The sequence below is a fragment of the Eulemur rufifrons genome, chromosome 2 (genome assembly GCF_041146395.1).
Source record: "Eulemur rufifrons isolate Redbay chromosome 2, OSU_ERuf_1, whole genome shotgun sequence".
NCBI lineage: Eukaryota > Metazoa > Chordata > Mammalia > Primates > Lemuridae > Eulemur > Eulemur rufifrons.
Window position 1 is genome coordinate 101,216,138 of NC_090984.1, and position 23,830 is coordinate 101,239,967.

The window sequence follows — 23,830 nt, forward strand, 5'->3', positions numbered from 1 at the left end:
AATAGGAGTGTGGCGTGAGCATGGTGAGAGAGGAGGGTCTGAGCAGTTGTCAGACCGATTTGGGGCCGGAATGGAGGGAGTCAGCCTGTGGCGAAATTTTCTCAAAATTCCTCTTGCTTATTTTCATTCTAGACTTGGCTCTTAAACTGCTCCGAGCGGTGCCTGAAATGCTTTAGGGAGTGGAGAAAGGGGGTGGATATTTGAGGGAAAAAGGGAAGGGAGTGGACAAGAGAAGAGACTTAAAAAGGTGCAGTGTATTTCCAAATCTTTTAACTCTAAAACTTCTGTTTCAAGGGGAAGCAAAAGAAGACAAGGAAGTATGCGACCATGAAGCGAATGCTTAGTCTCAGAGATCAGAGGCTGTGAGTGTCCGGAATCAACTGGGTTCTTAGACTAATCAGAGATGTAATAAGAATCACGAAGGGATAAGTAGTAAAAGTTTTTGTTGTTATTTGGTTCTGATATTATTGTGTCGTCGGTTTATATAGCATGGGATAGTTGTCAAGTATAACAGTCATTTAGCTGCTGAGCGATTACACTGAGAAGGGTGATGGGAATTAAACATTTCTTAAGTGTTCACTTTATTCCACTGTTGTTGTATGGTTTACCTACCACATAACATTTAAACCTCGTAACAATTCTGTGAGGTGGGTATGATTATCTTTATGTTCTTATCATTACATTACTACATTTCCCAGAAAAAAAATATCATTGTTGGAAGATGGTGAAGTCAGAGACCGTGTTTGTCTTGTGTCTCTAGTGCCTGACACTCAAATATTTTTGACAGAGAAAAATGGGAAAACTCCAGATATCTTCATTTTATAAATCTTATAAGAATCACTATGTAAGAAGAAACTGGAGTGCTAATCCTTATCTCTTTATAAAGAGAATGTAAACAGCCTCCCTGCTTCAGTGAAGAATAGGCATAGCTATTAAATAAGGACTGATCTTCCTTGTGTTTAAGAGTCTCAGAACAAAAGAATGTCATTGGAGCCTTCAGAGTTATTCTTCTCAGCCTTTAGTATGGATTTCTTATGTAATTTTTCGACATGATACTCCAATGATAATATTTTCTTTCTAATTACAGGTACATTTTGTACAATGTGTTTTTACATTTTAGCTCGTTATAAGAGGCATATGGAGTAACCCTTTCCCCCCCTACTGTTAAAGCATCTGGGTTTTCAGAAGATAACTATCAGCTTATTTACCCAGGGCTTGGAAGTGGATTTTGATCCTTGATATGAAAGATTCTGACTAAGAAGGAAATGGTAGTATAACCAACCTTTATTTACTCATTAACAATTTTTATGCATTATTAGCTTTATGTATCAATTATAATACTTCCAGGCTACTTCCTACTACAGTTAGTTGCTCAGGAGATGTATGCTGATATTAACATAAAAAAGTCACAAAATAGGATTATCTCTGTAGACAAAAAACATTGGAACATTTGGTTTTTGAATGAGATTATAACCGCTGTGGTTTTCTCTTCTCCCTTGGATTTAATTTACTTTTTTTCCTAGTAAAGAAAAAGACAGATTAAAACCTAAAAAGAAAGAAAAGAAGGATCCCAGCGCACTGAAGGAAAGAGAAGTGTGAGTAATCAAAAATTGTAGGTTTTCCTTTAAAACTAAAAGAGACATTCCAAAACCATAGACTTCTAGGCTTTCACTGAGCTGATTTACTCATTCCTTTGTTGGTAAGTCAGACACAACTATGCAAATGAAAATGACCTTGATGAACACATACCAGTTTCAATGTTTTGTAGGTTTTTGAATTTCATGGAGCAATAAAATTTCTCCTAAAATCCTGGAGATATAATCTAGGATTATTAATTTTTTTCTTTGCCAAGAATCTTTTAAAAGAAATAATTGCCATTGTTTAAACACAGCAGCATTTCATAAAAGAGAAATTGTATCACTAAGAAAAGTAAGCGTGTGTTTTCAGAATAAAGATTATTCCTTTTAAATAAGTACATTTAACTTTATGAAAACCTCATCACATTTTCCTTATTTTTCTCATTTTGCTCTGGATTAGTGATGGATATATTATCACAGATGGATATTGGTCCATGGACTAACATTTAGAATCACTGTCATATTCAACCTAGACATGGTATTTAGATGAGATACAGGCCTAGCTGTGGTATATAATCCTAACACTGGACAAATTTTTCTCCTATACCAAATTCCATACAACCATTTTAGGATCCTATGAGAATGGCAAACTTGCTGTAGGATCATTCATGATAGCTGTATTCTACCTTCTGTGCCCATGGCTATTCTGCTCCTACTAGAGGAAGAGCTTGGTTGAATAATTGCTTTTTTAAAGTTGTGGTGAAGTGTACTAGTGGACCTGAGATTAAAATGTGATGTTGCGGCTGGATGCAGTGGCTCATGCCTGTAATCCCAGCACATTGGGAGGCCAAGGCAGGATGATAGGTTGAGTCCAGGAGTTTGAGACCAGCCTGGGCAACAGAGCAAGACCCTGTCTCTACTGAAAAAAAAAGAAAAGAAAAATGTAATGTTATGTCCTTGCTTTCCTTTTTAAGATTTATTTCCAATGAACAAGAAAAGAAGAGTTTAATCAATAGTGAACTGTTCCAAGCAGAGACTTCTTGTTTTTGTTGATACCAAAGTATCAATGTAAACTTTACTTTGTGTTCTTGTTTTGTTTTACCTTCAGCCCCCAACACCCTTCCTGCTTATTCTTCCAATATAATACACAGCTGGGCCCACCTTACCACATCTTGGTTGATACCAACTTTATCAACTTTTCCATTAAAGCTAAACTGGACTTAGTACAGTCAATGATGGACTGTCTGTATGCCAAGTGTGAGTATCATACTTTTACATTTTTGCCATATTATTCAGGATAATCATATTTACCCAAATATATTAAAAGGGGGAGGTAGGGTTCCAGTTAACTGAATTGCTGGCCATTTAATTTGCGGCAGTCAAATTCTCTGAATTTAAATCTAATGCAAACTTGACAGAATAATTAAACTTTCACAATTCAGAAATCAGAGTGCTTTGACTATCACTATGGACATCAATTTTAAACGTAAAAGGGGAATTTTCTATTTTAAAATTCTAGATAAATAAAAATCTATTATATTTTCCAGTATATATATTCTTTTACATTAAGTGTATGTATTCCTGGTGTTCATTTGTATTGTACCACAAAGGATCTGAGGTAGTTTATTTACACCTAGGTATGCAGTTTACCATTAATAGATTTCCTTTGTTTATTTGGGTATCCCCTCCCTCACATGATCTTCCTTCAGTACCATGAGTGGGAATGAGAAAATTTAGGCCATGTATCAGGGAATAACTTTCTCATGGTAAGATCTGTTACATTTGTGGCAGGTTTAAAGTCATATTTTCCAGTCACCCAGTTAAAGGTACAAATGAAAATTAGACTTCTACTTTGCCATAAAGAATAAATTATTGAAATCAAAGGAAAAATTTGCACCTTCCTCTTTAATTTTTAAGGGATACTATATAGTGAACAACATTTACAGAGTGATAGTAATGTAAATGTTGCTTATTGATTTGTTATTACCAAGAAGATGAAAAGATGGAGGTAAGTGATGTGTGAAGGGTATACAAGAGCAAAATCTTTAAATGCATAAAGTTAATAAATGTGAGAACGGCTGCATACGTTTATTAGGTGTATATGTTTATTAGGATGAAAGTAACCACTATTGCTGGGCCTGGTGGCTCACGCCTGTAATCCTAGCATTCTGGGAGGCTGAGGCAGGAGGATCGCTTGAGCTCAGGATTTCAAGACCAGCCTGAGCAAGAATGAAACCACATCTCTACTAAATAGAAAAAATTAGTTGGGTGTGGTGGCACATGCCTGTAGTCCCAGCTACTCAGGAGGCTGAGGCAGGAGGATCACTTGAGCCTAGGAATTTGAGGTTGCTGTGAACTAGGCTAATGCCATGGCACTCTAGCCCAGGCAACAGAGCGAGACTCTGTCTCAGAGAAAGAAGAAAAAAAAAAAGTAACCAGTATGTGAGAAAAATGGTGCTAATGGAATAGTCTTTTCTGAGGATCAGAATTGGTGGGATGGGAAATGGTCAAAGGACAGTTATTTTTTCTTTTAGGCCTTTCTGTATTTCTTTTTGAAGCAGTATGCATATTCTTTTTCTAGCAATCATTTAGAAATAATAATCTGAATTTGTGGTGCTACTAGGCCTCTAAGAATGGGCCTTGGGTGGCCTTGTATGGGGAAAGACACTAAATTTGATAGGCTCTTTATATTATCCATGGCATTTCTTATAATTGAGCTGCTTCCTCAGGAATGCTGTGACCTATTTATCAGCGAAATAGATAGAGGGTCAAAATGTGGCCCTTTGGAGGTGAATTGTTTCCTTGACTCTGTAGCTCCATCAATAGTATCTAGGGAGAACTTTAATCTCTAGGGAGAACTTTAATCAGGATAGCTTTAGTCCTATAGTTAGGCTTTCACTAGATATGTGTACCTTAGAATATAGCTATAATGTATACAGCTAAATGCTCTCACTGTGCCTTTTCTAAAAATAAATTTATTAAGGAAGATACCACTTTCTGAAGTCTTATATGTAACAGTACCTCAAACCAAAGGTTGAAAAAATATTCAAGAACAGTACAAATTCAGTACCTAGGAGATTCTTTAACTGTTTTAAGCTCTGCTTATTTAAATGTTTGCTTTGCTTGCCTTTATACCTTAAGGAAGGCCTTTATCTTCCTCTTCCCTTAAAGAGGCCTCTTTGACCTTTTCATAGTTCCTGGTCCCTTGCATTTCTACCTGATAGTCCAACAAGGGAGGATGATTCACTTCCCATAAGGTTTCTCTTCTGTCCATGAAAACTGTTGGCTGTTACTTTCCCTTTCCTTATGGTGGTCTTCCTGGGCCTGTCTCCTTACTCCAGTTGCAAGTCTTTGCTCACTTCACTGCCATGCGGCTCTGAAATTGATCTTCTTAAAGCATGCATTGCCCTCTGATTCCATGACTGTCTGATCTCACTGATTTAGTGCCTTTATTTTACAAATGTTTTTTCTTCTGGTCATTGTGTTTTCATTTAAAATTTCTTAGCTTTTTCTACTTTCAAAAGTATTAATGTATTTGTAAATAAAATCTAGCATAAAAAATGAAAGTTCCCTATAATGCTTTTCCTAAGAAGGGAAATTTTTTAAAAATTCATATATAATCTGTGTCAGATAATGTTTATTTTTGTTTATTAATAGAAATGGATCATACCTTATTTTTTTCCTCTTTTTTAAAACAGCTTTATTGAGATGTAATTCACATACTGTACGATTCATCCCTTTAAACTGTACAATTCAGTGGCTTTTAGTGTATTCACAGAGTTGTGCATATCCATCACCAATTTTAGGACATTTTCTTTATCCCAAGAAGAAACCTCCAACCCTTTAGCCATCACTCCCCCTACTCTCTTTTCCCATCCCTAAGTGACCATTAATCTACTTTCTGTCTCTATAGATTTGCCAATTTTGGACATTTCATAAAAATGGAATCATATACTATTTAGTCCTTTTGCATTTAGCATAATGTTTTCAGGGGTCACACATGTATAGCATGTATCAGTACTCCATTTCCTTTTATTACTGAATAATATTGTATGGATTGATCACATTTTGGTTATTCATTTCTCCTTGCTTTTTACAATGAACATATATCTTGAACATTTTTCCATGTCAGTATATGTAGATGGACCTCATTCTTTTTCTAAGTTATATATTATTCTATTTAAATGCATAATTTTTTAAACCCAATATTCTATTGGACATTTGGATTATTTCCAGTTTTTATCATATTATAAAAGAAGGCTATAATGATTATCTTTGTGAATATATCTCTATGTAAGAATGTGAGTATTTCTTTAGGACACATTTTCTAGAAGCTATATTATAACATCAAGGGGTATGTATATTTTTAATAAGTATTGTAAAATTGCCCTCAAATAATGAAAATGAAAATGTTCAAATAGTTATGCCAATTTACACATCTACAAACTTAGTATGAGGATATGTGTTTCCCCAATATTGAGGTTTTCCAATATTGGGTTTTTTCATCTGTTTAATCTTTGTTACTCCACTAGGTAGCAAAGATTTTTGCGTCTCTTCCATTAGGAGTGAGATTGAGCACGTATAGTCTCATTGACCATTTGTATGTCCTCTTCTATGAACTAAAATATAGCATGATAGTTAAGGTCCCAGTCTGTAACTTCATAGACGCAGTTCAAATCTTGGCTTCACCATTTGCTATCTAGTTAGTTAACTTCTTTGTGCCTCAAGTTCCTCCTGTATAAAATGGTGATAATGGTAACAGTGCTACCTGTTAGAGGTGAACGGTGTCTGGCACATAGCACATAATTATAAGCTATTATTAAAAGATCTATGTATATTAAGGAAATTAGCTGTTTGACAAATTTGTGGGAATATTCTTCTCAGTTTAGTTTTTTGACTTTGTTATAGCTTTCTGTTTGGCTCTTCTGTTTCTGACAGAAGGTTTTTATTTTTAAGTGATCAAATTTGCATTTTCTGGTAAATTTCATGGTTTTTTTTTTTTTTGGCTCACATTTAAATTTTTTTCCACCTAGAACTTTTTTGTTAATATAATGACAGGATCCAATTTTTTTTCCGCCAAATATGTTTATGACAGATACTTTTGGGAATCTGTAGTGTGGGGTTGGGGCAATTCCCTAGTATAAACATGGTTTTCTTCTCTAGTTCTTATTGTTCATTTCAGTGTGCTAATTCTGCTGTCATTCCAGAAGTCCCTTGGGTCTTTTAAAGACTCTGAACAGGATATAATTCAGAGATAATTTCTTCACAAGTTCTGTTCCTAATTTTTTTTTTTTCCTGGCAGGTATTCCTTGTATAACTGACTGTGTAATGGCTGAAATTGAGAAATTGGGGCAGAAGTTTCGAGTGGCCCTCAGGTAGGAAGTAGCTAGACTAGATTTGTATACTGAAGGTTCTTTTGACCCTCCATCTGTTTGCTGTCCCGAGGTTTCTTGGCTAATTAGTTTAAATAAAAATCATACAAAGCTGCTTGTTTGTGACTTAAAAAGCAAATATTGGAAGTTTAGAAAATTTTAAGCTAACGTTCTTTGAACTAAGTTATTTTAGCCATACTGGTCTTGTGGGCCTCCTTTTAAGTTCCTCTAGATTTTCGGTTAGAAACTGTCTTTTTATTAGTTTGCTGTCTAGATGTCTCCTTCAGAATCTCTCACTTAAAGGATTCACATTTTAAATTTTGAGTTTACTCCAGAAAACACTCTTAAATTTAGGGTAAGTGTTCTCAGAGTGTATCTGTGGACTCTATGAGTCCCAGAGACCTTTGCAGGGAGTTCACGAAACTATTTTCATACAGTGCAAAGACATTGCCTTTGGCACAATGTTGACATTTGCACTGATGGCAGAACTGCTAATGCCTTAGTATAAATCAAGGCAGTGAACTCATACAATGCTAGTAATTGTATTCTTCACTGTCACCCACAGGCAATTTTTTTTTTTAAAAAGCCAGAGTTGACCAGGCACCATGGCTCACGCCTTAATCCCAGCACTCTGGGAGGCCAAGGCAGGAGGACTGCTTGAGCTCAGGAGTTTGAGACCAGCCTGAGCAAGAGCAAGACCCCTCTCTCTAAAAGTAGAAAAATTAGCTGGGTGTTGTAGTCCCACCTACTCAGGAGGCTGAGGCTGGAGGATTGCTTGAGCACAGGAATTTGAGGTTGCAGTGAGCTACAGTGACGCCACTGCACTCTACCCAGGGTGAATGAGTGAGACTCTGTCTTAAACAAAAACAAAAACCCAGAGTCATTTAAGAATGTCCTTGATGAAGCAGTAAAATTTAACTTTATTAAATTTTGACCCTCCGGTACACATCAGTATTCTTTGTGATGAAATGTGAAGTATGCATAAAGCACTTCATACGAAAGGACAAAGGTTGTCTCAATGAAAAGCATTTGTGTGCTTGTTTGAGTTGTAAGCTAAACCAGTTACTTTTTCATGGAATATCATTTTTATGTGAAAGAACAACTAACAAACACTGGTTATTCAGACTTTGATATCTGGCAGATATTTTCTCAAAAATTAATGGCAGTGAGCCTGTCACTTCAAAGAAAACAACTCACATTTGTTGCCAGTGGTAAAATTAAAGCTTTCAGGTGAAACTTAGAGTTTTGGAAAACTGTGAGCTTATCACATTCCCAATGCTAAAGACCTTTCTATTGAAACCAGTAGAGATATTGAGTGTGATTCTTTTTTTATATTATATAATGAAAAATGTCAATATTTGGAAGATCTGTGTGCCTCATTGAATTAATATTTTCCAAATGATTAATGCCTGATATTACAAAATCATACAGAAGTAAAGGACACATTCAAAGTACGGAATCACTTGAGTGAGACCAGGGCCAGGCTCAGTGGCTCACACCAGTAATCCTAGCACTCTGAGAGGCCTAGGTGGGAGGATTGATTGAGGTCAGGAGTTCGAGACCAGCCTGAGCAAGAGTGAGACACCATCTCTACTAAAAATAGAAAAAATTAGCCAGATGTTGTGGTTTTACACCTGTAGTCCCAGCTACTCCAGAGGCTGAGGCAGGAGGATCCCTTGAGCCCAGGAGTTTGAGGTTGCTGTGAGCGAGGCTGACACCACAGCACTCTATCCCAGGCAATAGAGCAAGACTCTGCCCCACCCTGCGCTGCCCCCCCCCCAAAAAAAAAACAAAAAAGAAAAGAATTGCTTGAGCGAGACCAATGGATTTTTTTTTTTGATCACCTTTATGGAGGTGTAATTTACATACTATCAAAGTCATCAATTTTACTTGTATAATTTGATGGATTTGGCAAATGTATACAGTTGTGGAACTACCCTCATACTCATGAGTTAAAACATTTCTATCACTCCAGAAATGGATTTCCATTTGTATGAAATTCTAGGAAAGAATACAGATGACTGGTTGCCTGGAGCCAAGGCTAGGAAAAGGGTATTTACCGTAGAGGGGTACAGGGAACTTTCTGAGGTAATGGAAGTGTTCTACATCTCAATTGTGGAGGAAGTTACATGGGTATATAAATTTGTAAAAGCTCATTTAACTAACTTTATAGTTAGTGAATTTTATTGTATTTTATATATATCTAAAAGTATTTTCTTATAGGCAAAAGAAAATGGAACTTATTACAGTGGTAGAATTATTTAGATTAGTGGGAAAGTGATGATCCCTGCGAAAAGAAAGAAAATTTTATCTTTATCTCACTTACATAAAAATCAATTCCAGTTGGATTAACTACCTAAACTCTTAGTATAAAACGTTATAGAAAACATTTTAATGATTTGAGGGTGAGCAGAAATTTATTAAGAAATACAGACCATAGTGGAAAACTAATCTTTTAACTATATTGAAATTGAATATTATATAATAAAAGATGCCATAAACAAAATAAATAGACAAGGTATAGACAGAAGATATTAGTAACATATATATAATCAACAAAGTGCTTTTCAAAATGTATAAAGAACTTCTACAAATCCATAAGAAAAAGACAATCCTTAAATTCACAATGAGATACTATTTTATCACCATTAGATTGGCAAAAATTTAAAAATCTGCTTGACAATGACAAGAATAGTTGAGACTGTGGAGCAGTGGGAACTCTCATACCCAGCTACTCAGGGTATAAATTGGATGTCACTTTGGAGAGCAACTTAGCAATGATATCTGGTAAAATCAAGGTTGTCCATACTCTTACAACACTGTCTTTCAACCTGGAGATCACAATCTTTAGGTTGTGAAATCAGTTTAGTGGGTAAAATCAGTGATAGAATAAACTATAAAATATTGCATGCATGATATGTAGTAAAGGTTGAATATTGCTTCACAAAATCTTTTTCACTTTTACATGTGTATGTATGTATGTGTATACTGTATGCTAGGTAAAATGCATTTCATAGTGTGTTCTAGTTTTTTAAAAAAGGGTGACTCCCATAGAGAAAGTCACATATATATATTGAAGTATTGGCATTTTCTTACATATGTAATAGCAAAAAATTGTAGGCAGCCAAAAGGTCCATTAAAAAAAGAATGGTTAAATTGTGGAATGCTCATGAATAAAATACTATACAGGAGTGAAATGAGTGAACCTCTTAGAGTTATGTGCCCATATGGATAAAACAATGCAAAATTTAAAGAAAGCAAGAGCAATGCTGGACATGGTGCTATAGTCCCAGCTACTACTTGGAAGGCTGAGGAAGGAGAATCACTTGAGCCCAGGATTTCAAGACCAGCCTGGGCAACATAGCAAGACCCTGTCTCTTAAAAAAAAAAATGCAAGAGCATACCATTTATCTAAGGTTAAAAACAGGTAAATCAATACTACATTGTATGTACATATGTAATCTTACATGCATAGTAGGACATGGGGAAATCCTAAATGTCAAATTTAGGATAATAGTTACTTATGGAGAGGTGAGAGACCTTAGAGTTGGAAAGGGGGCTCCATTTTTATTTGTAATGTTTCATTTATTTAACGAGATGGGGGGCATTCTTTATACTTTTTGTATACCTTTATACTTTTTGTATACCTAAAATAATTCAAATTAAAAGGGGGAAAGAGGACAATTTTTTTAAATAACAAAAATAAAGAATGCAAGGTGAGAAATAGAGGCACCAAGTGGAAGAACTAAGTTTGGCCATCAAGAGAAGCAGAAATGAGGTGTTAGCTGGAGGAGGATATAAGTAAAAAGATGTTTTATTTATTGGTTTTTTTTAAAATGGGAAAGATACAAGAGCATGTTGGTATATTTTGGCGAAAGAGCTTGTGGAGAGAAGACGAATGATTTCAGGTGTAAATAGATGACCACAAGAGCAAAATCTTAGATTGTTGCCTACCTAGTTTCTCAGCAACTCTTCATTCTAGTGTATCCTCCACACCACAAGATAGAGCTTTGCTTGTGTCACTCTGTCGCTCAGAAATCTTTTAATGAGTCCATATCACCTATGTCTTCACACTTATCAGCCTGGTATTGGAGACTCTTTCCAGCCCTGTTTCACTCTCCTCTCTATGAAAATCCTTCCCCCAGCCAGAAAGTTGCACTCACTCTCCCTGAACACCAGCAAAGCAGTTTACAGGTGGCTGGTGCCTGTTTGGTACCTGCCTATACTCACATAGCTTGGTGCATTCTTTCATCTTCATTTTATTTCATCTTCATGTCATTTTTTCATAAGTACACCTAAGCCATGTTGACCTAGCACCAAACTACTGCAATATGGAGGAAGATTTTTGTTGCACTTGGTCCCTATACACATATTTTTTTCATTTCAGTGACTCGTCATTGTGAAATACACAAGAAAGAGAAGGGCTGTAGGAATCACAGACTTGAGGGTCGTCTTTTTCAAATTTGTATGGAAATAATATGTGTTTGAATTTTTATGGCAAGCAATATAAACATATATATATATATATATATAATAAAAAGTAAAAATCTTCCTCCACTTTCACACTTTGCTTCTACCCCAAGAGTGACAACTGAGGAGGGTTAGTATATATTTTTCCAGACCTTTTTCTGGGCAATTGCAAATCTAGATAAAGAATATTAGGGAGATAAATTTGTATTCTTATGTGAATCATATTATATATACATATTATTCATTTCTTTGTTTATTCAGCAGTTTAGTATAAATCCATCCACATTGGTACACACAGCTCTACTTCACTTTTTTTTGATAGGGGCACCAAAATGTGTTTAACTTTTACCGTGCTGGTGGATATTTAGATTATCTCCAGTTTTTAACTACTATAAATTGTGCTGTAGTGACCATCCCTGTGCCTGTATTCTTGTACATTTGTGTAAGACAACTTCCTAAAGGTTAAATGGTTAGGTTAAAATTGTTTTGGTTTTGAATCCTGGCTTTTCCCAACTGTGTTTTGAATAAATTGATTTAACTTCTCTGAAACTGCCTTCTTATCTGTAAAATGGATACATAATAGCTCAGGATTTTGTAATAATGAAATGACCTAAGGCACACCAGCTGTCAGTAAGCTTTAATTCCCTTCCTTGTGAGTTGTCTTTCCAATCAGAGGATAAGCTTTAGGAGGAGACGGGTGCTTTAAAATCTCCACTGAGGGCCGGGCGTGGTGGCTCACGCCTGTAATCCTAGCACTCTGGGAGGCCGAGGCGGGTGGATCGCTCAAGGTCAGGAGTTCGAGACCAGCCTGAGCAAGAGCGAGACCCCGTCTCTACTAAAAATAGAAAGAAATTATATGGACAACTAAAAATATATATAGAAAAAATGAGCCGGGCATGGTGGCACATGCCTGTAGTCCCAGCTACTTGGGAGGCTGAGGCAGAAGGATTGCTGGAGCCCAGGAGTTTGAGGTTGCTGTGAGCTAGGCTGACGCCATGGCACTCACTCTAGCCCGGGCAACAGAGCAAGACTCTGTCTCAAAAAAAAAAAAAAAAAAAAATCTCCACTGAGGTCATGTTACTTTTATTTCACTGACTGAGACTCAGAAAATCATCCAATTGCTTGAATGTTTGCTTTAATCCACTTTTATAACCCTACAGGATTGCCAAGGATCCAAGATTTGAACGATTACCATGCACACACAAAGGAACCTATGCAGATGACTGCTTAGTACAGAGAGTAACTCAGGTATCATCAGTTTGTAAATGTTTATTTTGTGCTTTAAAGAAAAAGGTAAACTGTTATCTCTTGAATGTGCATGGTCAGCAAAGTAAAATAAATGGTTAAAAAAATTATGTAGCATCTATTCATAAGAAGCATAGATATCCTCATTTACTTGAGAGAGTAGATTGAAAATCTATAACATAACGATAATGGAAAGAGCACAGGCTTGGGGAAAAGATATGGATTTCAGATCTCAGCGCCTGCATTTACTGGATATATAATTCAGGACACTTACTGATTTTTTTATTTCACAAATCTCTCTAAAATAGTATAAGTGAGTTAATATAGGATATGTAAAATAAAGTTACATTTCCACTTATTCCCATTGCAGGAATTTTGTTCCTGTCCATCCCTAACCCAAAAGTGTCTCTCAGTTATATCTAAAGTCTCCCAGGGTGCTATCTCACAGGTACCCTAGAGAAGCAAGTTTTTAATTCTTCCATTCTGGCCTTGTGGTCAAGCACCACCAGAACATCTGCTGAGGATAATCTTCATCTGGTAACTGCATGGCCATCCCTTTAGCCACTCTATCCCATGGGTGAGGCCAGCATTCCCTTCATTTCCCACAGTGCAGCTGACACCATGCTGCAGCTTTTTATAAAACTCAGTGAGAGATTCAGATATGACACAAGTAAAGTACAATATAAAATAACTTCCAACTGACAGCTAAATGTTACTGCTTTTAGAGCTACTAGGCTTAAACTTCAGGTCCTGAAGATCTCATTCTGGCTTCTTGGCCCATAGGGTAGCCTACCTCTACCACTAGGAAGCCTCAGAGCATGTCCAAGCCCCAAGATCCAGTGACAGCAGAGAGCTGCCCTCCAATCTAAGGCACTTTGTATTTGCATAGAGTCCCAAAACTCAGGAATGGCCTGCCTCAGATGCAAAAGTCTCTTCCATTTATGAGACAGAAAACACCTTGCAGCTTATAAATAGTTTTCTGTTCTCTCCCTCAAGATTCTTAAGACTACATTCAGCCCAGGCATCTTGTTATATATTTTATAAATATGAACTAGATCATAATGGTAACTCAGCAAATTGTTACAGCCTTCTCCAGCTATTCACTGTGAAAATGAATGATTCTCCAAACTAGTCAGTGGTTGTGCTATTATCCAATAGTCATTAAGTGTACTCAGCTCAATGTGAAAATCAGTCTGTGTCTCTTACAGCACAAGTGTTACATTGTGGCCACAATTGACCGAGACCTTAAACGAAGAATCCGGAAAATCCCTGGAGTTCCTATCATGTACATTTCTAACCATAGGTGAGAAATTTCTCTTGGAAAAGGGATTAGAAGTATATAGTTGATGTCAATTAAAAATGAGGTCAGGGGATAAGGTTATAGAGGATGTGAAAGAAATTATTGTGTCAAATGTTTACATAGTTAAATTTGAAGAAAAGTAGAAAGAACAAGGGCAAAAGATAAAGATAGGATTTAGGAATGAGTCAGACATTTAAATTGTTACAATAAGATTACTAGAAGAAATAGAAAAATGTACTGGTTTAAATACAAAGCAGTAATTTAAAGCAAGCTTAGTATTTTTGGTCAGAAATATCTTTTTTGGGCCGGGCGCGGTGGCTCACGCCTGTAATCCTAGCACTCTGGGAGGCCGAGGTGGGCGGATCGTTTGAGCTCAGGAGTTCGAGACCAGCCTGAGCAAGAGCGAGACCCCATCTCTACTAAAAATAGAAAGAAATTATATGGACAGCTAAAAATATATATAGAAAAAATTAGCCGGGCATGGTGGTGCATGCCTGTAGTCCCAGCTACTCGGGAGGCTGAGACAGGAGGATCCCTTGAGCTCAGGAGTCTGAGGTTGCTGTGAGCTAGGCTGACGCCACGGCACTCACTCTAGCCTGGGCAACAGAGTGAGACTCTGTCTCAAAAAAAAAAAAAAAAAAAAAAAAAAAAAAAAAAAAAAGAAATATCTTTTTTGAAAGATTTTTTTAGTTTTTTTTAAATTAGTAATTAGATTTTTTTAATGTAAATCATTCATTATCACGTTCCTCCAAAATGTTCCCATTGACAAAAGAATTCACAGTGGGGTAAGAGTGTTGCAGTCAGTAAAGCATGGGTTTTTAGATGGTTCTGTACCCGTCTTTCTTACCAGTGTTAATTTTTTATCCTCATCAGATACAATATCGAACGGATGCCCGATGATTATGGAGCCCCTCGGTTCTAATTCTTTTAAGACAGTGTTCCTCTGCCTTTCTTCAGCCACTTTTCTCTGTTAGCAGTTTGTTAAACATGTAGGACAATGAATTATTATTCTGTTTACGCATTTGCTCTATTATGAGCTGAATATGGTTAAATACACCCACTTTTGGATGCTATTTTGAAAATGATATTTTGTCTCATTTAAAATTTTAAATCATGGGCAAAGGGTACAAAATCTCAGGCAGGAAGAATGTTTTATTCTTTTTTGAGTTCTGTTGCACAGCATGGTAAATAATACTAGAGTATTATACATTTCAAAATTGCTAAGACAATAAATTTCAAATGACCTTACCACAAAAATGTTAAATATTTGAGGTGATGGATATGTTAACCAGTTTGATTTAATTATTCCACTTTGTATTCATGGATGATAACATCACTTTGTACCCCATAAATTTAAACAATTATAAATTGTTGATTTACAATAAAAATAAAATTGTTGCATCTTTTTATAAATTAGGTGCTGTGATGATTGCTCACACAATTTGGTGGTCATTGTTTTATATTCATTTACTCAACAAACATTTATTTAAGTTTATACCAGGTACTTAATAAGATATGGTCCTGCCTTCAAGAGATTTATATTATAGTGGGATAAAAAACATGTAAATAAGTAAATACAATCAAATAGCAGTACTAGAGGCAAGTGTGGACACATAAAGGAGGAAAGAATGATTTCTTTTGACTTGGACTGAGGAGGAAGGAAAGAGAAGAGTTAATCTTAAAAATGAATAGGTGCTTGTCCACTGAGGCAAACACGGTGAAGCAGAGCAAGTGATATGAACAAAAGCAAGGAGGCACAGTGTTACGTGGAGTGAATGTGTTTGGCCTGTTCAAATAACTGCCAGAGGGTTTTTGTGACTAGAAGGTAAGAAATCACGGGGAAAGGGACCTGTACCCACATCTGAGACTTCGGAGGTAGGAAGTGGGAGGGAGGGGCCCTTACGTGACATGCTGAAGGTTTTGGACTTGATCCCGAGGTTGGTAGGGTATTATCAAAATTTTATGCAGGATAGATAACATGATCAGATTAGATTTTTTTCAATGATCACAAGATAGTATAAAAATAGTTAAATAGATCATTGGAACACAATAGAAAGTCCATAAACAAACTTACATATTTATGGGAATTTGGTATTAATAAGGTAGTACTTCAAATTTGTGGGAAAAGGAAATTGTATTAGAAGGTCAAATAGCGTGGAGTCATTCTGTTAGGATCAGACTCCTGATTCCACCAGTTAATGTCTCTGTGATTCAGGCAAACCACATAAACATTTAGTGCTTTCCTTGCTGCTGCTTTAAAATGTTTCTGTGTAATCCTCAAAACAAGCCCAATAAGGTGAGATGAAATTAAACAGTTCCTGGCCCAAGTAAGTGTTGTTCAATACATGTCAGTGATTATTATATTATTATAATGGCAAGGTAGCTATCCATTTGAAAAAAATATTTAGATTCCTACTTCACATGATTCATGAGAATATATTTCAAGTGAATCAAAGATGTAAACTTTTTTCTTAAACTAGGGAAACATTAGAAAAAAACAAAGAAAAGTGTGTTTATAACCTTTATATAAAACTCTTAGGAAGCAGAATGTTAAAGTCATAAAAGATTGATAAGTTTGAATATATTAAAATTATAGATTTCTGTGCAAGGCACTTCCCTCCTAAAACAAATGAATGATCAGAAGATTTTTATTTTTAAAGAGACAGGGTCTCATGCTGTCACCCAGGCTGGAGTGCAGTGGCACAATCATAGCTCACTACAGCCTCGAACTCCAGGGCTCAAGCAGTCCTCCTGCCTCCGCCTCCCAAGTAGTGGGACTACAGGTATGTGCCACCAAGCATGATTAATTTCTTAATTTTTTGTAGAGATGGGGTCTTGCCATGTTGCCCAGGCTAGTCTCAAACTCCTGAGCTCAAGTGATCCTCCTGCGTCAGCTTCCTGAGTAGCTGGGACTGTAGGCACGTGCCCCCAAGCCTGGCTAAATTTTTGAATATATATAACAAGGGTGTGGGGAAATGGGTACTCCTGTCCTGCTGACAAGAGTGTAAATAGGTAAAACCATTTTAGACAGCTGTTGGCAGGATCCATTAAAATAAAAATTGCATATATCCTTTGACCCCAATTCTAATTTTTGGTTACATATAGGTATCATACAGGTGATTTACTTTAGAGTACCTCAGCATGGACAATATTTTATATATGTGTGTGTGTAAAGAAACATTCACATGTGTACAAAGAAGCATATAGAAAGATGTTTACTGCGCTATTTATAGTATAGAAAAATTAAAAACAAACTAAATGTCCACCAAAAGGGTCTTAACTGTGGAATGTCATGAACTTTTTTTTTTTTTTTTTTTTTTTTTTTGTTGAGACAGAGTCTCACTTTGTTGCCCAGGCTAGAGTGAGTGCCGTGGCGTCAGCTTAGCTCACAGCAACCTCAAACTCCTGGGCTTAAGCGATCCTACTGCCTCAGCCTCCCGAGTAGCTGGGACTACAGGCATGCGCCACTATGCCCGGCTAATTTTTTCTATATAGATTTTTAGGTGTCCATATAATGTCTTTCTATTTTTAGTAGAGACGGGGTCTCGCTCAGGCTGGTCTCGAACTCCTGACCTTGAGCAATCCACCCGCCTCGGCCTCCCAGAGTGCTAGGATTACAGGCGTGAGCCACCGCGCCCGGCCGTCATGAACTTTTAAAGAGAATGAGGCAGGGTTAAAAATGGGCCAAGGACTTGAATAGACATTTCTCCAGAGAAGATATACAAATGGCCAAAAACACAGGAAAAGATGCTTAACATCACTATCATTAGGGAAATGCAAATCAAAACCGCAATAAGATACCGCGTACCACTTCACACCGCTTAGGATGGCTACTATTAAAAAATGAAAGAACAATGAATGACAAATGTAGATGAGAATATGTAGAAATTGTGCACTATTAGTGGGAATGTAAAATGGTACAGCCACAAACAGTATGGTGGTTCCTCAAAAAAATTAAAAATGGAATTATTATATGATCCAGCAATTCCACTTCTGGGGATATATCCAAAAGAATCAAAAGCATCTTAAAGAGATCATTTGCACAGCCACGTTCATCGCAGCATTATTCACAATAGCCAAGAGGTGGAAGCAACCCAAGTGCCGTCAATGGATGAACAGGTAAACAAAATGTGGTATAGATGCACAGTGCATTATGATTCAGCCTTACAAAGGAAGGGAATTCTGACAATTGCTACAACATGGATGATCCTCAAGGACATTAGGCCAGGTGAAATAAGCCAGTCACAAAAAGAAAAATACTGTATGATTTCCATTTATATGAGGTACATAGAGTAGTCAAATTTACAGAGACAGGGAGTAGAAAGGTGGTTACCAGGCACTGGGGGAAGTAGAGAATGGAGAGTTGTTTAATGGGTATGGAGTTTCAGTTTTGCAAGATGAAAAGAGTTCTGGATATTGGTTGTACAACAACATAAATGAGCCACATATGTATGCTTAAAAATGGTTAAGATTGTAGATTTTCTGTTATGTGTATGTTACCACAATTAAGAATGATGATAATAGATGAGGTAGAGCTATGTTACTTAAATGGAAGTAACTCTATAAACTATTATTGAGAGAAAGAAGCAAATTGTAGAACAATTAGGTAGAGTGTGATATCTTTTTAAGAACAAAAATATTATATAGGAGTATGTGGTACATATGTAAATGGATAGGAAAAGTTCTGAAAATAATGCTTTCCCTCCCTTCCCTTCGCTGCTACAGAATTCCTCGTAAAGACCAATGTCATAGGACTAGATTGTGGCTCACTGTTCCCACAACCCATAATGTGAGTGGGATCATCCTTTTGGCTGGGCCAATCAGAATATCCTTATTCCTTTTGCTATTATAAAAATTTCAAAAGTGATCCTCCTGCCGTGGCCTCCCAAAGTGCTGGGATTTACAGGCATGAGCCACCATGCCTGTCAGAAGAGCTTTTTGAGGTACAGAAAAATGATAACCAATAAATGTAGAAGGAATAAAGAAATATAAAATCATTGTTTTACAGTCACCATTGTAATAACTGATTCACGCAAGAATCATCAGTGGATGCTAGAAGCATTTGTGGAAAAAGGTGGGGAACAAGATATTTGCAGAGCCTCAGTTACCACCTCAGAGATTATACTTAACCTTTACAACAGAAAAATCTGGCTGACACTGCCTTACTCAAATGATCAAACTTGATGTCACCACTGATAGGACAAACTGACATTATGTACATCATGATGTGATGCGTAGAAGGATATGTTACCTGTGTAGTATTTTTGTCCCCCAAATTAAAATTTTTTACCTGAATTTAATGATGAGGAAATGATTTGTCAAATCCAAAATTGAGGGACCCTCTGCAAAACAGTTGGCTTGGATTCTTAGAAAATGTCAATATCATGAAAGACAAAAAAAAAAAAAAAATGCTAGGGAACTGTTTTAAAGGAGAATAACAAGCCATGACAACTAAATGCAATGTGTGATTCTTGATTAGACTCTGGATTAAAAAAAATAAGATATAAGGGATATGATTGGGACAATTAGAGACATTTAAATATGGACTGATTGTTAGTAGAATTTTACATTAAATTTCTTTAGTGTGAATATTATATAGTTACATACAAGAATACTATTGTTCTTAGGAAATCCATGCTGAATATTTAGATATGAAGGGAAATAATATCTTTAAGTAGCTCTTAAATGGTTTTGCAGGGAAATTGATTAATAATAATAGAAAAAGAGAAATAGGAGATGAAAAAGTAGCAAAACATTAATAAGTGATGCACCTAGGTGAAGAGTATAGGGGTGTTTACTATTCTTAAAACTTTTCTGGGCCGGGCGCGGTGGCTCACGCCTGTAATCCTAGCACTCTGGGAGGCCGAGGTGGGCGGATCGTTTGAGCTCAGGAGTTCGAGACCAGCCTGAGCAAGAGCGAGACCCCATCTCTACTAAAAATAGAAAGAAATTATATGGACAGCTAAAAATATATATAGAAAAAATTAGCCGGGCATGGTGGCGCATGCCTGTAGTCCCAGCTACTTTGGAGGCTGAGACAGGAGGATCACTTGAGCTCAGGAGTTTGAGGTTGCTGTGAGCTAGGCTGACGCCACGGCACTCACTCTAGCCTGGGCAACAGAGTGAGACTCTGTCTCAAAAAAAAAAAAAAAAAAACTTTTCTGCAGACTTGAAATTTTTCAAAATACAAAATTTGATGAAAAAGAAATCAGTGAAACATAGAAGAGATTACTGACAGAGTAGTGTCAAGAGATGAGCTCCAGAGCATGACGGCCAGGATTAACCTGGGACAGGAGAAAAGCCACCCTGGAACCAGAGAATAGGAGGCAAGGGTGGTAAAATTAGGATGTGGGTGTGTGGGCAGAAGTTGTGGGAGTTTGTGTCCACTGATCTCAATTCTCTTTGTGAGGTTAAAGCAAGGACATTTATTGAGAGGGCTTGGGGTGGTGGTGAAGGATTGAAGTAGCTATTATAGTGAGTGGGAGAGGTCAATGACATACAAGGTCTGTCTGGAAAGTATCTAGCTGTGTAATGGGAAATATTTTATTAACAATGGCTGGATACTTTCTGGACAGACATCATATAAAATGATTCCAAAGTGATGCTGAGAACCCAGAATGAGCAGCACCTGAATTAGTAGTGGCACCAATAATATGTTGTGTGGTTTCTCCAGAAGCATTGAGCAAAAGAAAGTGAGTGGATGAAATGAGCTATAGTTGGGAATTTACAAGGCAAATACGACAGTAGAACAAGGAGTTGAGGATGTTTGCCAGAGAGGTTGAATTGACATATTGTAGTTTCAGGAATTGATAGAAAAAGAAGTGAAGTCATGACAGGGGATGGTGACCTGGGGGAGAAGGGATCAGTCCAAGGACTGACTAGAGGCTCAGGAAGGCTGACTAACAGGTATATTAAAAATGAGGAAGTGAGAGGGTTATAGAAATAAATGATTAAGAAATAGGTAATTAGAATGTAATATCAGAGGTGGAACCATTCTGGCAAAGATAAAGGCTGATGTTACATTATGGGTACCAACTGTGGATTAATATTTTAATTAAGAGATTGGTATGATGAAAGAACTTTGAGCCTAGATTATCCAGTGATCTATCATGTGTGCACTGGACAGCTAAACCTACCATGAATAGCACACCCCTAGGCCAATTCCAAGAGGTTTCTTCCACATAAATTGCCAAATTGGTACTTCATAATCAGGAAACTAGATCACTGCTAGTTGAGTCAAGGATTGGGGCATCTTATCCACAAACATCCAATCTACCGATTGGCCAGGAGCTCATGGGGTAGAATGTTAGGAAAATTCTGTCCTAAGGAAACAAATACTTTCTTTGGGAAATTTAGATCTCAAGACATGGAGAGTTGAACAGCTATCGCACGAGAAGAAACCATACATAAAAAGAAGTGGGGTACACCTGATGCCAGAGTACCATGATGGCAGAGTCCTAGGATAGAAATTAATGAAGAACCTCCTGATGCTGAGGGAGTGACGGCTAGTTCTACATTGCGTACTGAGGGACATCCAGTTCCTGGACTACATTCCAATCTCTGTGAGGCCTACATGTGCAGCCCTTCTTGTAGTACCTAGTGGGGTTCCTGAGTTTCCATGAGGCACAACTGTGTGTCTGAGATTTCTATTTTCAAATGTATTGTTATAATATCTCTCCAGGTTTCAGTTAGGGTGCTTTCAGTGCAAGTAGCAGAAACTCTAACTCAGTCTATCTTAAATGATAAGGAAATGAACCTCAAATAACAGGAATGTCAAAGGTAGTGCAGCTCTATGCACAATCAGGGCTATAACAACATGTTCCTCAATTCTGACCTTCTCTTTCTATTGGCTTTGTCACCAAGCTTACTTCCTTCATGGCTCCCAGTTGGCTGAAAATAGCAATTGGGTAACATACTCCTTGTTCTCATCCATTGGAGAGAAAGAAGGCCTCTTTCCCAACTACGTAATAAAAATCTTTTCCTCAAGTATGATTGTGCCAACTTTGGGCAGATGCTAACCCTTGGATGGTATCTTAGTCTGTTTTCTGTTGCTTATAACAGAATACCTGAAACTAGGTAATTTAAAAAGAAAAGGAATTTATTTCTTGCAGTTACGGAGGCTGAGAAGTCCAAGGTCAAAGGGCCTTCTTATTGGTTGGGACTCTCTGCAGAGTCCTGAGGTAGCACAGGGTATCACATGGCAAGGGCTGGGCATGCTACCTCATGTCTCTCTTCCTCTTCTTATAATGCCACCAGTCCCAATCCCATGATAACCCATTAACCTATTAACCCATGAATGGGTTCATCCATTCATGGGAGCAGAGCCCTCAGGACCCAATCACCTCTTAAAGGCCCCAACTCTCAATACTGCTACACAGGGGATTAGATTTTAGCATGAGTTTTGGAGGGGACAAATATTCACACCATAGCAGATGGCCAAAGAAATGCCATATGCTCATTAGGTTAATCCAGAATCTCTGAACCAATAAATTACAAGAGGGATGATATCACCATAATTGACTAATTGGGACCTACTCCTGGAGCTGGAAATAGTCAGCTTTTTCTGAGTGACATGTGATATTTAATGGGAGATGTAGAGACCTGAATAAAATTGGGACTTTTTTTCAAATTCCACCTTTTTTTTTTTTTTTTTTTTTTCTGAGACAGGATCTCACTCTGTTGCCTGGGATAGAATGCAGTAGCATAGTCATAGCTCACTACGACCTCAAACTCCTGGGCTCAAGCGATCCTCCTGCCTCAGCCTCTTGAGTAGCTGGGAATACAGGCATGCACCACCATGCCTGGATAACTTCTTTTTTATTTTTTGTAGAGATGAGGTCTCACTACGTTGCTCAGGCTGGTCTTGAATTCCTGGGCTCAAATGATCCTCCTACCTTGGCCAGAGTTGTTTTTTTTCCTTGAAGTGTTACGTTTTCCTCAATTGTGTTTGGTAGAATTTAAGTCTGAGTTCCTGCTCCTTTCACTATAGAAGCTGAAGGGTGCACTAGAGGCTCCTTCTTCCAGATCCTTCCTCTCACCATCCCATATATCTAAGAAGGCAGTGAGTGGCTTAAGGGGAAAAAAATTATTTGAACCTTGTTTCTTCCAGCATCCAGTGCCTTGATAGTGGAATAGGTCCTACTCCAGCTTTTTCCTACTCCTAGACTAAGGAGCATATGGTCTTGTATATTTTGTGACTTCTACAATATCTTTCTAATACACTTCTTTTTATGTTTCAACTATTGCTACAGCTAACAACCAAAGAACTGTAATGGATACAACCACCCTCAAGTTACAGTCTCTCCTAAACTGGGAATGGTTGAAAGGACTGACCACATGGTGATTGAGATTACCTATAACACTTATTAGGAGGTTTTTTTTTAGGATAAAATGGGAACATGGCTCTATGGTAATGGGAAGAGGAAGAAGCATTCATATTGCCAAGGCTGTGTATGACCAGGTTACTCTGAGTCTAGATACTATCCATCCCGAACCCTGGTGAAATGCCTGCCTGAGGGTACATAGGCCCCATAGCAGATAATCTGCATCTATTAATAGATCCTATTGTTTCCAATGGCATAAACTATAAGAACTAGCAGGGTTTTTGTTCCACAAAATGGTATGCAAAATGTCAGCCAATCAGAGTATAGCCTGAAACCACCAGCCAATAAAATATCACCTCCTCCGTAGCCTCACCCATATCACCCTAGTAACAGCAAGAATGAAACATAACAAGTAAGAAATGCAGCTGGGTTATAAATTTAGTCCAGAGAAGATTCGTGGTAGTTGACTTTAACAGCACTAACAATTAACAGCTGAACCTCTCTGGGGTCTCCCACATAAAACCTTCTGTGTGATTTGTGCTT

The 23,830-nt window shown here is 37.3% G+C and overlaps 1 protein-coding gene across 1 annotated transcript; it reads left to right on the forward strand.

Annotated features, from left to right (window-relative positions):
* Window positions 1-6: 6 nt before the first annotated feature.
* On the forward strand, window positions 7-15,295 carry FCF1 (FCF1 rRNA-processing protein). The gene is made up of 8 exons (XM_069465119.1): window positions 7-23; window positions 295-362; window positions 1,524-1,595; window positions 2,686-2,834; window positions 6,880-6,952; window positions 12,580-12,667; window positions 13,873-13,967; window positions 14,838-15,295. The coding sequence occupies exons 1-8, from the start codon at window positions 21-23 to the stop codon at window positions 14,884-14,886; spliced, it is 597 nt and encodes a 198-aa protein (XP_069321220.1). The 5' UTR covers window positions 7-20; the 3' UTR covers window positions 14,887-15,295.
* The last annotated feature ends 8,535 nt before the right edge of the window (window positions 15,296-23,830 follow it).